At 45.6% G+C, this 18,212-nt stretch overlaps 1 protein-coding gene across 1 annotated transcript in view; it reads right to left on the bottom strand.

Moving 5' to 3' along the window:
• SLC35F3 (solute carrier family 35 member F3) overlaps positions 1 to 9,195 on the bottom strand; it is a 104,979-nt gene extending 95,784 nt beyond the window's left edge. Inside the window, exons 1-2 of the mRNA XM_035108427.3 lie at positions 8,638 to 9,195; positions 7,459 to 7,688 (exon numbers count right to left, since the gene is read on the bottom strand). Of these exons, the coding sequence (XP_034964318.3) occupies positions 7,459 to 7,688; positions 8,638 to 8,690 (283 nt within the window). The 5' untranslated portion in view covers positions 8,691 to 9,195. The remainder of the gene's footprint in view (positions 1 to 7,458; positions 7,689 to 8,637) is intronic.
• Positions 9,196 to 18,212: the final 9,017 nt, after the last annotated feature.

The following is an 18,212-nucleotide window of genomic DNA, read 5'->3' as shown; positions in this document are numbered from 1 at the left end:
ATAAGATAGATTTCATTTGTAAACAATTGATCCCCCTTTTACTATATTTTTATTAAGTTTCAAAACAGCCTGGATAGCTCAGTTGGTTGGAGCATGCTGCTGTTAACACCACGGTTGCAGGTTTCATCACTGTGTGGGACAGCTGCATGCGTTGCAGGGTGTTGGACTAGATCAGGCATCCCCAAACTTCGGCCCCTCCAGATGTTTGGACTACAATTCCCATCATCCCTGACCACTGGTCCTGTTAACTAGGGATCATGGGAGCTGTAGGCCAAAACATCTGGAGGGCCGCAGTTTGGGGATGCCTGGACTAGATGATCCTCAGGGGCCCTTCCAACTCTACAATTCTATCTGTTCTAACATACAGAATATACAATCTCAACCAAAACCAAAACGTTTTTGCAAATAGACAGCTATGGAACTCAACACCGCCTCAAAACTGGCCTGTGGAAAAGTTTGTTGATGCAAATCAAGTCCAGATCATGCTGCTTTATGTAATAGATCTTAAACAATTTTTATGTTCTTATTTTTCATTTTTAGGTTAATCCATGAGTTGGTTGAGACAACCAAATGAGATGCCACCCTGAACATGCTCAGTCACAGTTAGGATGCCTGGTAGTGGCATCTAGTGGTGGGGGACAACCATGTTCAGCAATACTGGTGAAAATAATAAAGTTCAACCAAACCATTGCAAAAGTGCCTTTTTTCATTTGTCCCTATGCCACTTTTACCTTCTGAGTTTCTTTAGAAGTCCCATTTGCCATACCCTTTGCTCCCACAATGTAGTATATTGGTCAGAACAATCCTTCCAGGGCCTAGCAATGATGAAGCTATCCAAAGATGGTTAATTAGGTGTTTCCAAAGCAAATTCCAATCCAATAAAATCCAATGAAAATTCATAGAACATTTGTCTCAAATATAACAGTCCAGCCATAGTGTGGTTTATTCACTGAGTTCAAATCCCTTCTTTTGGATTCTAGTTGTCTATAAATTATTTGAGATCCAGTTAATTTGTACTTATTTAGCAAATAACCCATATCTCTTTCTAAATGCTTAGTCTTCTTCCTCACACTCCTCTTAAAGCCAGCTCCTTCTTTCAGACACTGTGTTACAGCAGCTCCCATAAAAAAAAACACCATCTACCTCATCTCCTTAAAATAATGTTTGGAGCAACCTTTAACTTGTTGTTGTTTTTTCGTAAGCTGATTAGTTATTGAAGTGGGGTTAAAGGGCCATGGAGCTGAGGTAGTCGTAAGACTGCAGAATATTAAAGGAGGCCTCTAGGAGTATGTTTGCATGAGTCCTGTATTAGCAGAAGACACTCTTTATAAAAAGAAAGTGGTTTACAATATACAACATATGAGGGCCGTCTTAAGCATGCCGGGCGCCGTGGTGTGGAGATCGCTTGGCGCCCCCCCACCCCATTTCTCACCACGGCTGGTGGGCACGGCCCCCTGGTGCCCTGCGCCACCCAGCCTTCCCTTAGAGCCAGCCCTGCAACATATTCTAGTTGGCATCTGGTGTTTTCCTGAGGAGAAAGTATATGTAACTACAGCCTCCCAAACAGATCTTGCTCCAAAGATCCCACAGCTGCCATTACTTTAAAAATCTAAGTTGCTTATTGGGAAGTCTGTGACCTCTGTCCCAATGTCTTGTTTCACTGGGACAGAGGTAGTTAGATAACAGTTCAGGTCTGCTCCTAGTAACATTTTGCCACTAGACAAGGCCCTTGTTTTCCTGAGGCTTTTGTTAATGAATTGTAATTGACCCAAATGGGTGTGTGGAGTGACCAGGTGCATTTGATTTGGCAATACCTCTACCAAAACAAATCTCTCAAAGCCATCCTTTGTTTTTTGTTTTAATCCAGTATAGAACTCAGGATGATTTCCATAAAAATCCTGGGTGCACTTACAGAACTTAGATCATCACTTTGCCCCATCTATTGGCCTTCACAATTTTACCTATTCCCATTTTTTTAAAGCTTCTTAAAATAATACTACACAACATTTTTAACTTATGTGGAATCTACACACATATAAAAAATGCTGTGAAAATGCCTTTGTAAAAAGCGTTTTGAAAAATATATTGAATTTGCTGTAGCTCACCTTTGCTATCTAGTGTCACGTTTGTACATTGCACTGTACAACACACCTTAAATGTTTTATTTACCGCTTGTTAAAGGTAGGTAGCCGTGTTGGTCTGATGTAGTCAAAAAAAAAAAAATTCCTTCCTACGTTATCTGAAGAAGTGTGCATGCGCACGAAAGCTCATACCTATGACAAACTTAGTTGGTCTCTAAGGTGCTACTGGAATAATTTTTATTATTATTATTTGCAGCTGTATAGCTGAGTCCTTAACTGAATTTGTGGAGCTGCTACCTGACCGCTGCTGAACATCAAGCTGGCGTAGAGCAGCAATATCACTTGCTACCCCTATATGGAGGGCACTAAGGAAAAGAAGATTGTCAGCTCCTTATGTGGGCCTCAAAAACCAAAGGCAGACTAACATTGAAGACCACAGCTGAGGCTCAAAGCCAGTGGCAAATATGAATTCGAGAACATTGTATATTCCAAGTATTTGCTGTCAGCTAGATAGAGCCTTGTCAAAAGGTGAGAGCCTGCATCAGAAGGGACTTCAAATAAAAGGATGGACAAAGATTGCATATTGCAAAGAGATTTGGAAGGCACATTTTCAGGTGGACATTATCCAGTATTTTCCTTCCTGCATCTCCTGGATTGGCATTTCTGTCAAGCTGGTTCTCAGCTGTCATTCAAAGTCTCACTATCATCTACTTTCACCATATTTTTGTTTGAAGGTCCCATCTAAGTGGGATGGTGGATGATATTAATTTCCAATAATCCCAAGAGATCTCTAGCACCTTTAACATTGGAGGTGGAAAGCACTGTAGTCCCTTGCATGACAATCATCCAAATTGGGAATCCCCAGTGGTATTTTACACACCCTCCTGGAGGCAGCAGGTCCATGGGCATAGCTCCCAATGTTCTGAGGTTTTCTCCAGGGAAGACTAGAAGGATCATGAGAAGCTTTGTCATGGGAGATGTCTTTCAGGGGCCTCAGTAGCCTCTAGACTTCTTCCTTCTTTGAGAACCATGCAAAACAAATGGCCACATCTCAGGGGAGTGAGTACTCTCTTGGCTTAGGGACTATTGCACAACAGGCACAAAGCAATACACAGAAAATTCATGCTCTGAAAGGAGCATTTTGAAACAACCCACCAAAAATTCCTCAAGACTTTTATTCTACCACCTCTCAAAAAGTTAAAATTAACCCGGCAAGGGAAGCCTCTTTTGAATATCATAGTCAACTGGCAGATTTATTCAGGGCGCAGGTTTTATATGTCTTCTGAGGCCAAGGTGAGCCCCTTTAATTATGGCTGAAAGGGGGGGGAGCCTGCCAGTGTCATTGCAATGGTCAAGATCCAGACTACCAAAAGTAATTTGGGCACTGACTTTCAGGGCTAGAGATCAGATGAGTCAGGAATACCACCCACACAAAGACCCAATTTGGAAACTGAAACTCAAGCTGAGTCCAGCAACCATTGGAATCTGACACTTTGAACCTAAAACCCTTCAGCCAGGATACCCAGAGACTATAGTCCAGGATCCAGAAACCATCACAGAACCAGCATCCTTGCTCCTCACCCACACACAAAAGGCCTTGTGTGCCATCTGTTTGCCACCACAGGCAATGTGCTTGGCAACGGAGACACAAGAAAATGTCAGGCCAGAGATTTGCTCCTTAAAGGATCTCCATTTTCCAGTAAGGGGGCAGAGCCTGGTGAGGTGGTAGTCAAGCTGAAAAACTACATGAGCTCAGCAACTAGTCCTTCTAAGAAGTTGTCTCCACCTGAGTTTCTTCCCTGAGACCTGTCCAAGGTACTGAAAGACTTGTTTCTGACTACTTTTGTTTTCTGACCTATGGCCTTCAAGTGGGTACAAACTCCTTGCTGGTCAGTCCCCTGCTCTAAATTCATACTAGCTAGCTTCAGACTCTCCTATGGACTCATCTTTCCCAGGAGTGTACAGCAATTACACAGATCTTATCTGTTTCCATTGCCCTACTCCCTCAAATAAGTGAAGTGCAAGGGATCAGCCCTACAGGACACATTATAGTGGTCCATTCATATTACAAATAGTGTGTGAGATATTGGCCAGGTCCCTGTACATCAGGAAAGTGCGCAGTAAAAATGATAGGTAGAAGCAGTAACCAAGAATTCTTAGAATCCAAACTAAGAAAGGGTTGAAAAGATCCCCTATAATGCACAAATACTCAATTAAAAGAAGGAAAATCCCATCACTGGGTTTTTTCTCTCCAAGGACCCCCAACTGCCATCACTTATGCCTCATCTGCATTCAGTTGCAACCTATACATCCTCATCTAGTCCATTGCAGTTGCCAGACACTGGCTCACGGGAGAGCTTTAGCTCCTGGATCTTGATAGAAAAACAGAGCTGGGTGTCATCAGCATGTTAATGACATCCAACTCCAAAACATTAAACAGTTTCAGCCACTGACTCCATGCAGATATCAAAACAGAAATTTGTGACACTCCACAAGGCATTTTCCAAGGGATTGAGTGGCTATTTAATTTTAATAAAGCCCTGTTTCCATATTTCAGAACTGACAGGATGGGCTCTTGAACAACCAAGCTGCACCATTATTGAATGCAGAAATTCCAGACTTACCTCCTGGTACCATTGCGTCTTCTGAACCAACATGTTTGGAGAAAGGAAAATGAGAAGAATGAATATGTTTCCTCCTGGACAACTCAGGAGGCATGTTATTGTGATGTCACCATGCAAATGCAGAAAATTCATAACACGGAATTTGGCACCCCTTACAGATGATTCGTAAAATGGGCCGGGAGGGGGACCTTCCTGTCTTTTTGTATGATAAACACACAAAATAGGCACACTGTCTGTAACAACCATCAGTGCCCTGAGATATTAGAGAAATATTTTGTCAGATTTTGGAAATATGAAAACATGAATCATGATCAGTGTAGTGTTATACATTGTATTGATTATTGTACACATTTATAGCACAATCCAACACAACTCTTCTCAGAAGTCGCATTAAATTCAACGGGGCATGCTTCCTCATAAGTGGGTATAGGGCTGCAACCTGGTAGGAACGCCAGCATTAACTGGTGGTGGTGGTTGTTAAAAGAATCCTATAAGAATTTGTTGTTATTATTATTATTTATTTATTCCCCACCCATCTGGCTGGGTTTCCCCAGCCACTGTTCAATATATTCTTTAATATATTCACACAAGTACAGATTTAACTGACCAAAAGCATCCATCACAAGTAAGCCTAATCACTTTATTACATTAATGGTATTGAGAAATAAAGAATTATACCTTAGCACCAAAATTAACATTCTGTATTGGCCTGAATATAAGCCTCACTTTTTTTCTCAAATTCTGACCATGAAAAGTTAAAGTGTGGCTTATACAATCATACCTCGACATCCGAACGCTTCGACTTCCCTTCCGAAGTCGACAACCCCGGAAGCACTTCAACATCCGAAAACCTCAACTTACGAAGACGGCCGCGGAACGAATCGTCTCCGTACGTCGAGGTACCACTGTATTCATGACATTGTGGTATGCAGCCAGGAGCACAGGGCAAACAGCACCAGGTGTACAGCAAAGTGGTGCCTGCCCCACACGTAGCGAGGAAGGGGAAAGGCTGCTGGCAACACAGCGTGGCTCCCCCCCCCCGCAGTATGCAGCCAGGAGCAGCGAGGAATGGAGTGGCTTATACTCCGGATTTTCCCTTCCCCCCCTCCAGTTTTAAAGGTGCAGCTTATATTCAGGCCAATACGGTAAGTAGCGTTATGGCTGCACCCTAACCATGTCTATTTAGGAGTAATTTCAATGGTGTTTACTCCCAGGTAAGTGAGGTTAGGATTCTGGCATGAAAGTCCACTTTGCTTTGATTAATACTGTTACATGCCACCCCAATCTTAGAGCAGTGACAGATTCCAGGGGTCCAAGCACCTACCCAGGGTCTGTGTTTCCTTTTGGAAATGAGGCACAGTGGAGACTGTGGTGTCTTTATGATATATGGTTTATTTACACACCTATACCACCTGAACCTACAACTGAGGGATTCACAGCATTAACACACCAAAAAGGTCTTGTTTTTCTCATAGTTGCAGCCTTGGACCCAAACAGAAATCAGCCATGGCTCTCTGACCCCTCTGCTCTAGCTTGCTGCCTTTCACAGCCTGCAACCATTTTCCTCCTAGGTTACATCACCACCAATTGCAATCCTAAACTCTCCACTTTGCTTTGTCTCTGCTAATTATCTCAGAGCTCAGGGAAGGGGAGAGTCTGACACAGAGTCTTCACTTTGTTAACAGCTCATTTCCTTTGCTCTCCTTTAATGGCCCATCTCTCAGGTGATCTCATAAGGAAGCTGGCCTGATTTATATTTTAATCCTTGCTTGATTCACGGTTTTAGGGAAGTCAAGCATCCCAAATTCATAATAATACAATATGTGCAAATCTGTTTAGAAGTTGAAAGCAATTCATTCAATCATCCAGCTGTATGACATTTCCCGGATCAATTCTATGTATTGAGGACAAAAGCTTCACTTGCCATTTAATCTAACATTTTTTATTCGTAAAGAAGCCCTTTATGCCACAGTGACCTTTCATAAAATCCACATTTGATCCAAGCTTGAGCCCTAAGATGAAATCCTTTCCTAAATCTGAAGAATTATATGTTTTATATAATAATCACCACAGTGCCCCCCCTCAGACAACCAGAAAGTTCAGAACGCCTCATGTCCCCACATCCTTTTGAAACAACAGACACACACAGAAAGAAGGCAAGTTCACCCCCATCCACCCATCTGTTATCAGTCTTGCTATACTGACACAAAAATATATAATGCATGGCATATACACACACGCGCAATGGGTCAGTGCATCTGGCTGTTAACCAAAAGGTTGGTGGTTCGAGCCCACCCAAGGATGGCTGTGGGCAGAATTCCTGCATTGCAGGGAGTTGAAATAGACAACCCCTGGGGTCCCTTCCAACTCTACAATTCTATTATTCTAAGACAGCTGTGGAAAAGAAGGAGCAATAAACTAGCCAAATAACAAAGGCCATCTCTTATCTACTTTGATAATACAAGATACAAAAACCCACTGATTCCTAGAAGAGGAATCAAGGGGTTAATTCCAGAGTACAACCTAAATCCTCCCCAGGCAGTTTGAGAAGGTTCCTTGTGACAGAAAGTTGAGGACTGTGTGTGTGTGTGTGTGTAATACATAGCTGCCAAGTTTTCCCTTTTCTCGCGAGGAAGCCTATTCAGCATAAGGGAAAATCCCTTTAAAAAAGAGATAACTTGGCAGCTATGGTGTAATATAGAGAGAATGGTGACTGCTGCTGTGAAGGAGGCAGGGATAAACAAGGGACTTACTTTTGTAGCTGGCAGCCCAGGGCTGATAGCCGTAGTAGCCAGTAATCCGTAGAATCCTTTCCTCAATAGAGGTGAGCCCCACGGTCGCACTAGTGAGGTCTTCCACAGATCGGGACCATTTCAAATCCTCTTTGATTGCCTCATCCACTACTAGGTATTTCAGCTGCCGGAGTTGAGGGCTGATGTCTGACAGCCTCCTGGGGCTGACGTCTGGAGATCTCCTCATGCCACTAGAGGCAGAGACAAGAGAGATGGGTGATTGGAAGGTAAGGCAAAGGTGAATGTAATAAATGCAAACATTATCAGGAACAAGGTGTTAATAATGCAGCAAAGAGGAATACAGGCAGCTGCCTTAGAATCCCAGAATTGTAGAGTTGGAAGGTACCCCCAAGAGTCATCTAGTCCAACCCCATGCAATGCCTTACGTCAAGCCCCACCACCGGTCCACCTGGCTACTGGGTAAGTATTGCCTACACGGACTAGCAGCGACTCTCCAAGGTTTCAGGCAAGGGTACTTGCTACCCCTACCTGGAGATGCAAGCGATTAAACCGGGGACCTTCTGCGTGCCAAGCAGATGCTCTGCTCTGACGGGGCTGCGGTCCTTCCCCGCTGAGAGCACTGGGCACAAAGCGCAAACCTCCCCTCAGCCTAGTTCTACTACTATTTCGCCTAGTACAACGATTAGTAGTGTGTTCCGCCCCCCCCCCGAAAACGTGGTCTACTTTGGTCTTCTGTCAATAGGCGCCGAGCCCCTCCTCCTGCGAGCCCGCCCGGACGGAGTCCGGTGCTGCGCCGCTCTTCGCGCAACCCCGAGGGGCTCGAAGCTGCCGCGAGGGAGCGCGCCTTCCCCCTCCGCTCCCCGCGCCGAGCTCGCCAGGAAAGGCTCCGGGCGAACTTTCCGCGCCAAAACCACCACCTCCCTTCTCCGCACAAGCACACCGCTTCCTCCGCTTCTCAGACCCAGCAAGGAGCAGAAAAGAAGAGCGCGGCCGGGAGAAAGTGAGCAGCAAGCAGGAGGAGAGGCTGAAAACTTTGCTCCCGGTGTTCCTCGTCTTCCCTCACGGGGTCGGCGGTGGGTTGGCGCAAAGGCGCGGCGGAATGGCTGCGTGAGGGAACCTTTGCTGCGCGCGACGCCCCCCACACCCAGCCCCCCGCCGCCCCCCTCGCCCCGCACTCACATGGCGACGGTCTTGCCCCTGGCCGTGCCGTTGGGGAACTCCCGAATCCCCATAGGGAAGAGCAGCGGGGGAGTGGGGGCTCCCAGGCTTCAAGGAAGGCGCAGCCGCCCCGGGCTGGCGGGCTGGAGAGACGGGGCGGCGGCCCCCGCGCGGGTCGCCAAGGCGAGAGGAGGAAGGAGGACGGAGCCGGAGCTAGCGCTTGCCGCCGCCGCCGCCGCCGCCGCCGCGCAGGCACGGAGTTTGGAGCGGCCGGCGAAGAGCTGCTGCTGCTGCTGCCGCCGCATGAGAGTCCGCCTGCCTGAGTCCCCAGCGCGGGCAAGGCGTCGGCTCCCGGCTGCAACCTGCTGTCCGTGTCTATTGCTGCTGCTGCTGCTGCCGCCGCTGCTGTTCGCCGCCGCCGCCTCTCCAGCAGTGAAGCGAAGGAGGAGAGCAACGCTCGTCGTCGCCCCACTCGCAGGCAAGCGCCGCTCTCGCTCGCCTGTTCTCGGGGGGGAAATGTCGCGCTCCCCTCAGGGGGAGCCCGCTCGCCCTTCTCCTCCCGCTTTTCCTCCGCGCGGTGAATGTGGCGCGGCGGCCGACAGGGGGAGCCCGTGCGCAGTTCGTGGGGAGGGGGAGGGAGCGAGGCCGCCATAGAGAGCGGCGCCCCTCCTCCTGGCTTGGGAAGAAAGGCAGCGGGTGGGAGGCAGGCGCCCTCTGCGAAGCCTCGAAACACTTTTCTTAGATTAGTTTCTATTTGATCTCAGCGCGGAGCGGGTTTTATATTCTTGAAGAGAGAAAGGGGTTTTATGCGTTTATTTCCAAAGGGGTAGGAGAATTAGCTCGCGCAGCAATAGCAGTCAGTCCTTACATTTGTTATTGGTGATGAGGATGATTTTGGAAGAAAAAGGGGGGGAGGAAGAAGGGAAATATTACGAATTCAGCTCCTTCATAAGTAGTGGCGGCCCTGAGTGAGGTAGGCGCATTTTGGGTGTCAGGAAAGGGCAGCAAGTGGTTAGTCATTTACTTAGCTGTAATTGTGTTTTTTACAACTCAGGAGCGGAGAGGTGCTTGTGGGATTTTCGGCCTCAGGTGCCAAATTGACTTGGCTGGCCTTGGGTACTGTGCATCTTGTCTTGGAGGTGCAGAGAGAGGAGATTTGCTGTCCTGCCGCAAGCAGCAAAATGTCTTGGGCCAACCTGCTCGGTGATTCAGCCATTTGTCATAGCAAAGAGGACCCAAGGTGGCAGAGCACCTTTATTGCATGCAAAATGGCCCAGGTTCAATACCTGGCATCTCCAGGTAAGGTAGGGCTCCTGTCTGAAACCCTGGAGAGCGACTGCCAGTCTGTGTAGACAATACTGGACTATTGAAGGGTCAATGGCAGCTTCCTATATTCCTGTCTCCCCCCCCCCCACTCCATGCCTCTAGAGAAAGAGGGAGAATGAGAATGATCTTTAAAATGAGGGTCAATTGAAATCAGCCCAGGAATGCTTACTCAATCAGCCAGTTTTTGTGAAAATCCAAATGGGAGCTGAAAGCTCCTTCCTTTGACCTTGGGATCTTTCTACTGCTTCTTCTATTACATGACAAATAATGGTGGCAAAGCCAGAAGCAGCCCCAACAAGAGGCAAGGTGAGGCAGCTGCCTCAAGCTCCCTATTGTGCCATTAAAGGAGGCAGAATGAACCCGATATAGGCAAATCTGACCCAGAATGTTTTGTGATGTTCTCCTGCTCAGTCCCCACTGAAATTAGTGTGAGCTGCTCAAGAACATGGTGGTGCTGTGTTCACAATGAGGAACATAGAAAGCTGACTTCTACTGCATCAGACCAACAGTCCATCTAGCTCAGTATTCACTGGCTGGGAGGAGCTCTCCAGGGTTTCAGCCTGGGATCTTTCCCCAGCCCTAACTGGAGATGCTGAGGATTGAAGCTGAGCCATTTGGCATGCAAAGCAGATGGTCTACAATTTTGGGGACTTCATCAACTTTCAGGGTGTTCTGTTTTTTACTTTTTGAAATACGGCAGCCCTAGCTGTGGATAATTTCAAGAGGGATGCCTTACAGCAGGCGTAGGAAAAAGACAGATTGGAACCTACTGGTAGGTCTCTGAGCGATTTGCAGTAAATTGGTAAGGGTTTCTGAATCCTGGCTGTTTTACAACAAAATGGTTTTTTCCACCTAAAGTAAGATGCTGAAATGAAGAAAGCTGGATAGGAGAAGGTCTGTAGCCCGGTGGTGCAGAGCACATGTTTGCATTCAGAACGCCCCACCTTCAATCCCTGGCATCTCCAGTTAGGGTTGAGTGATCTTTCCACCTTAAATCCTGGAGAGCCACTGCCAGTCAGTTTGGGCAATGCTAGGCTAGATGAAGCAAAGGTGTGACTCAGTATAAGGCAACTTCCTATGTTAACTCTTGTGTGAAAGGACTGTAAGTGGAAACCAAATGGTTCTCCTTCAACTCCCCTCCTTCTAACAGAATAGGAGGGGAGGGTGAAAATTCACTCTTCCTTCCCGTAATGCCCACACCATCTATTCCGGGGAGTCCCCAACCATCCAGAACAGATTGGGACGCAGCAGTGCGGGGGTGTGGGTGGGCAGAGAATCAGCAAACATTCCCTCCTGCCTCTTCTATTAATAGTCACTTCAGCTGGAGCAACTGGATACAACTTTGTTAACTCAGTGCAGTTATGATACTGGGGGGGGGTGTCATATCTTCAGAATGCATTCAGAGGCATCCTGTTTTGTTTTAAAACTATGGCTGTGGTTGAATGATCTTGGGGTTCTAGAAAAAACAAAGAAGATCAGACAAGCCTGAAGTCTGCACCCATGCAGGTATGGCCATTTTAAGTCCCAATTCACAAGCTTGCATGCAAAGGGCCATTCCAAATATTTGCTGCAAAATGTTTACTTGAAAGGGAGCTGCAGGCAATGGTGGGTCCCTGACTAGTGTGTTACCTGCATGGTATACATTTGCCATAGCAATGCATACTGTTTTAAGTATTGTAGGTGTGCATTTAGAACATTACAGGCTTACACCAAAAATGGAATGTGTGAAGTGGACAGCCTTGCAAAGCAAGTGCAGCTAATCCAGGTAGTATCTTTTAACATGGCTTGTCTCTCATAAGCATTCTGTTTGCCTGATAATGGTGCCGTCTCCAGGGTCCTGTGTGATTTACATCCCTTGCTGCTTTGGGATCAATAACACCAGAAAGATTAAAAAGCTGGTGAAAGCAAGAAAGCCTATATAGCAACTTCTTGATATGCTGCTCATGGAGGAAAGTGAGAATGACCCTAAAGTGTCATACTGCAGCCCGTTTGTCTCTGATAGCCATCAAATACATCAGCCTCTCGAATTCAGTTTCAGCAGCAGCCTGCAACTTGGTCTGAAGCAGAGGAAAGCATCTCAGTGGAGATGGGGCTGAGCTTGAGACAGGGTTGTGCCTCTTCGTTCCTGATACTTGGTTGCCAAAACAACATTGCTGGGTTGTGGTGGGGGGCAGCACTCACCCGATTTCTTCCCTCTGCAAAATTATGAAAGGCATTCAAGTCCTCGTCTGCTTCTTTTGCTTTTGTTCCTCTATAATGCATGTGTATTGGTGATGCATTACAGAGGAACAAAATATATACGGTATTCATCTGACAGCTCCTTATTAATGGAAGACTTCTGTTTATTTTTTTTTAACTGTCTAGCAAACGGCAAACAAAATCCATCCAAACATGATCTTAGGACTTGGAAAATGAGACAAGATTCATGCATGTATCACATCTTGTGGCCAGACTGCATGTTATATTACATGTGCAATTGCATCTTTGCTGAAACAACAAACTTGTTTAGTATGGCCCACTGGGAGTTGTCCAAGGTCCTGATTTTCCTGGCCTGACCCATTGGAGCCTCCAATACTGTACTGTACTCCTTACCACTTTCCCTGTAGGCCTCATGTCCCAGCAGAACAGAATAATACCCCTCTCTCCATACACCACCATCCCGGTCCCCCTCCCATACTATGACACCAGCCAAACCCATAAGACAAACAGTTACATTGAACCTGATCGTATATTTAACATAACATGTAGTTTGGCCCTCAATGGAGATGTGATATAAAGGAGCCTAGCTGATCAACAAGGTTCTTGTGTGTACCAAGAGATCAGGAAGGCGAAGAGGATTTTTTTTAAAAACTTGTAATGAGATATGTCATGGGGCGCCATCCCTTCCTTTTTCCTGGCTGTGTGAGTCCTCTACTAAAGTGTAAGATATTTCCACCGGCAGTGTATAGTTTCTCCTGGTTCAGCATTCTTATGAACAGAGGTATATACAACTAATTGGCGCAGTGAAGTGAGACACTGGTTCAGCTCACATCTCCATCATATTCTGTTCGTCTTGTTCCTCAGACATGGAGAAAAACAACAAAACTTGGCATCGTCATGCAGGATAGAGTTCTACATTTAAACTCCGGAAAGATTCATCTACCTGATTTCAAGGGGATGAAGTTGTCGAACACATTAACTGTGATCTGCTTGCAGGGTGGGAGTAACTGATGGGCAACAAAAATGCCCAGTTCAGAAGGAAAATTAAAAGGAACCTATAAACATAGAGTTGGCAGGGGAGTCTGAAAGGCCATCTTTTCCAACCCCCTTGCCAATTCAGGAAATCTGCTGCTCCAGCATCCATGGCAGGTTCTGGAGCTTCTGTTTAAAAACCTCTAATGATAGGTCTATTTTGATTGTTAGAGGTTTCTTGTAGCATGTAAGTATGTATGAGGCATGGGGTAATGTCTCAATCATCTTGCTTGTGAAAACAGAGATAATAGAAGGCAGGCCAATATGTAGTTATCAGTTTGTTAATAAAGATGGTGGGATTGACACAGATCTAAATTGGTATGCTTAGACCTGGATGGATCTCTACCTAGTATTTTATTCTGATGGTTGCAAAATAAGTATTTCAAAGAAACAGCAGAAGAACTATCAATACGCTACGTATCAATATTTTCTCTGGAGCCCAGAATCATCTGGCTGTCCTCCTTCAGGATCTTTAAGGAGACATTTCTTTGAAAATGGCATTTTTCATGTTCATCTTTATGACTACACTACCTGTTCTACAATACATTCACCTTCATTCACTTTGGCTTGTCAGTGTTTCCCCCAGGAAGCAAACATGTTTTCACCAAATAAATGAGTCAACCTAGAGGCGGATAGTATGACTGGCATGACAAAAATGACAATTTAAATGTGCTGAGACCAGTGGCAGAAGATGCATTATGTCATCTTACCTACGTTCATCAGTACATATGCAGAGCAAAGACAATGGACTAAGTATATTCCTTTTAGTCTGCACTGTGCATGCCATTAATGTAGGATAGGACAAGGGAAGCTACTTTAAAACAGAATACGTATATACTATGCCCAATGTATTTTTAAAATGTGAAATACAAAATAGTTAATGCAAAAGTCTAGGAGTTGCATATCCAACACTCCTGATTCCCAATTAACATACAGGCTTCAGCAACATAGTCCAAAGCAAACTGCTTTGAATGCCCTATTGAAACCAATACTACTCATTTTCAAGACAGGCTTCTTATAAAATATTTACTGTATATTTAGAATTGCAGCATGATCTTTTCAGAGAGGTCTCACTGAGTTCAATGGGACCTATTCCAAGTAAATGTGCACAGGATTGCAGGCTTCAAGCCCAACACCTCCAGTTCTTTAGATAAGTGAGCCATATGTGGTTTCCTTACTGAGGCATACCACAATACTACACATAATATAAAAGTTATTTCCGCTAAAGGGATGGAGAGCTTCTGGCTCTCCAGATGTTGCTGGATTCCAACTCTTAGAGATTTTAAAATATTAATGGTTTATAAATGCTTTTAAATAAATAAGGACATATGACAAGCCTGCTGCATCAGGCCAATGGCCCATCTAGTCCAGCATCCCATTCTCTGGCTAACCAGATGCCTTTAGGAAGCCTGCAAGCTGGACATGAGTGCAGCTGCAGTCTGCTCACTGGTGCTTCCCAGCAACTGTTACTCAGAGGCATAATTTCAGATGACATAGTCCATGGTCTGGGATTATGCAAGTTGCAATCCAGCAGTATCTGGTGGGTCACAAACTGCAGTTGGTTCACCTGGATCAGTATTTCCCGATTTCACTCCAAGGCACCAGGCAGAGTCCTGCCCCCCAACCTTCTACTCAATAGCTTTTATCAGGAATTGATGGTTATTGAACCTTGTACCTTGGTCATCCAAAGCATGTGTTTTGATAGTTTATTGCCAAGTTCTAGATTTGAAAAGTATTATTAAATAATTTCATCAAAAGTTTAATCCAACACTATTTGTTGAGAATAAGTTGAATTCCCATTTTTTTATGGACAGAGGCTTTAAAGTAATAAATAGTATTGATTGCCATTGTTTTTACTGGCAACGATCATTTTTGTGCCAATCTGAGTCATAATATTTGTGAGCGTGAGGCTTATTGGCTTGCTGTTATTGCTCTGACTTCAGACATGGCTAAACTAAAGCAACAATGTATAAGTTTATAAGTGCCAAAAACACAGGGAGGGAAGGAAACCCCTTTTAGTTTTTCACACACACACACACACACACTCCAATTAAAGGTGTGTAGCACACAGACACACACACACCACACCAACCCCTGAACCTAATTGTAATTTGGCAACCTTGGGTGAGAATCTTGCTCTTAATGCTTCAGAAATGCATCGAAGTGGGATCTGAACTTGCTTGTCATAATGGAATTATTATTATTATTACTATTATTACTATTATTATTATTATTTATACCCCACCCATCTGGATGGCTTACAGCATATCTAAAGACATAATAAAAAACATTCAGTATTAAAAAACCTCCTGATACACAGCTGCCTTCAGATGTCTTCTAAAAGTTGTCTTATTCTTAATCTCCTTGACATCTGAATGGAGGGCACCACTACTGAGAAGGTCCTCTGCCTGGTTCCCTGTAACATTGCTTCTTGCAGTGAGGGAAATACCAGAAGACCCTCGGAGGAGAACCTCAGTGGCTGAGCAATGTTGGGTGGAATGATTGCCTTAGTGTGATGCTGAATTCCTCCCTGTATCTTGAGGATGGTGTACACTCCTGGGAGTGGCATTGCTGCCATTTTCCTAGATGGGCAGTGTCAGGGGATTGTTGCGGCTACTCTCGAGTAAAGACGCTCCAGTCCGCTCTGTCTTTCAGAGTTTTATTGTGCATATTATTTATAGTGCAGAGGTATCAGAAAACATGACTGCCTAGTCTGATTCAGAACACGGCAATGGCTGCTTCCGGCTCTTCGGCCAGCATAAAAGCCTGGGCACCCCAAAGCGCCTCCCCCTAGCTCTGCGTGTGGGCACATGCCTCAATTCGGGTGCCGGAAGGGGCTGCGTTCCTTTTCCCGTCCTTCGGCTGGAGCGTTGCAGAGGCTCCAGCACCTCGCTGCACTGTCCTTCCCCCTCTGTCCAGCTGGGTTAGTGCGTAGGCTCTGACACGTCTGAGAGCCCTCTCTCCACCCAGCTCCATTCCTCATTCCCTCCTCCTGTCCCTCTGCTAGTGCTGTCACTGGGCAAAGTGCTGGTCAGGATGTCTAGGGGAGGGTCACTGTAAAGAGTCCCCCTGACAGGCAGGGTGGGGGCAAGGTCAAAGATGCATGAGCACACCCAGAATTTGGCATTGTTGTTGTTTAGTCGTTTAGTCGTGTCCGACTCTTCGTGACCCCATGGACCATAGCACGCCAGGCACTCCTGTCTTGCACTGCCTCCCGCAGTTTGGTCAAACTCATGTTTGTAGCTTCAAGAACACTGTCCAACCATCTCGTCCTCTGTCATCCCCTTCTCCTTGTGCCCTCAGTCTTTCCCAACATCGGGGTCTTTTCCAGGGAGTCTTCTCTTCTCATGAGGTGGCCAAAGTATTGGAGCCTCAGCTTCAGGATCTGTCCTTCTAGTGAGCACTCAGGGCTGATTTCCTTCAGAATGGATAGGTTTGATCTTCTAGCAGTCCATGGGACTCTCAAGAGTCTCCTCCAGCACCATAATTCAAAAGCATCAATTCTTTGGCTTTTTTCTTCAAAAGCATCAATTCTTTGGCGATCAGCCTTCTTTCTCACTTCCATACATTATGGTCCAGCTTTATGGTCCAGCTTTATGTGGCATCTGTGGCCCTTTATGGTCCAGCTTTATGGTCCATACTTTATGGTCCAGCTCTCACTTCCATACATCACTACTGGGAAAACCATAGCTTTAACTATACGGACCTTTGTAGGCAAGGTGATGTCTCTGCTTTTTAAGATGCTTTTTAAGAATTTGGCATAAATCTGATATTTATGAAGTGTGAAAACTCTCAGAAACAAGCTTTTTTTAACACTAGGAAGAGGTCTGTCTGTTTCTGACATTTTTCTACAGTGGACAAGTTTACTATCTTCCAATGTGTCCACATTAAAGAGATCATAGGAAATTAATTAAGTGTAAATATTTGTTGACTGAGAGATGTTTGCTGTATAAGAAGGCAGGCTTATGCAATGTAAACTTGTGAAGATGTTCCAGAAGGCCTGTAAACTCCACCTTGGTTATCAAAATTACCCCGTGACCAATTGGTAGTTGTGGCAAGAATGAGCTCATATATGTTTATTCACTTGCTTTGATATATGCTAATTGGCCTGCTTTGATGCTGTGCATATCTGTGGCCCTGGGATGCTGGGCTCTGACCATAAAAATTGGATGTTTGCCACCTATGCAAACTAAGTTGCTAAATTACAACTTATTACTAAACTGAAAACTATGGAGAGACCTGGTCTTGGATTCTTGTCTCATTACATATACTAAAGCTATTTTTGGTCATCTGCATACCATCCCTTGCTTTTTCCTGTAGGACTAATGGCAGTCGTTAACAGTCGTCAACAGGTTTACCATACCCATTTGGTCAATCACCCATCTCCTACTACTCTTCTGAGAAAAACCCCAGCCCACCCCCAGCCCACTATATATAAGGGTCTGGTGACTTCTGCTTCAGTGTATCTGAAGAAGTGTGCATGCAAGTGTGTCCGAAGGGGGGCGGGGGTGATCCGCCCCAGGTGCCACTATTAAGGGGGGGTGACAAAATGGCAGCTCCCGGGCTACTTCCTGGCAGGGGGCAGGGAGTGGGGAGCCATGTGGTGTTGCCAGCAGCCTCCCCTTTCCCCTGACGGGTCTGTCTGGGAAGGCCTTCGAGTTGCAGGCAGGCTGCATGGAGTACACCATTGCCCCCCCTCCCGGGCTGCTCTCTGGGGGTGGGGGAACTGCGTGGCTTTGCCGGCGGCCTCCCCTTTCCCCTTGTAGTTGTGAGTGGGCTGCGCAGCCACACACTGTTACACCCAGAACAAACTTAGTCGGTCTCTAAGGTGCTACTGGACAATTTTTTAATTTTTGTTTATTTTGACTGCGTCAGACCAACACGGCTACCTACCTGAATCTGCCACCTATGCAGGTGGACTAAAAGGAGGTTCTGACCCAACTGGCACATGCTTCTTTTTTTAATAAGTAATGTATAAACATTTGCTCAGGCACAGACAAGTCATGACGGTGGCTTGCTGTTTCAGTGTCTGACCCAAA

Source organism: Zootoca vivipara, chromosome 3 (genome assembly GCF_965207765.1).
Source record: "Zootoca vivipara chromosome 3, rZooViv2.hap1.1, whole genome shotgun sequence".
NCBI lineage: Eukaryota > Metazoa > Chordata > Lepidosauria > Squamata > Lacertidae > Zootoca > Zootoca vivipara.
Note: the sequence above shows the minus strand (reverse complement) of the source record. Positions and strands in the feature narration are given on the sequence as shown.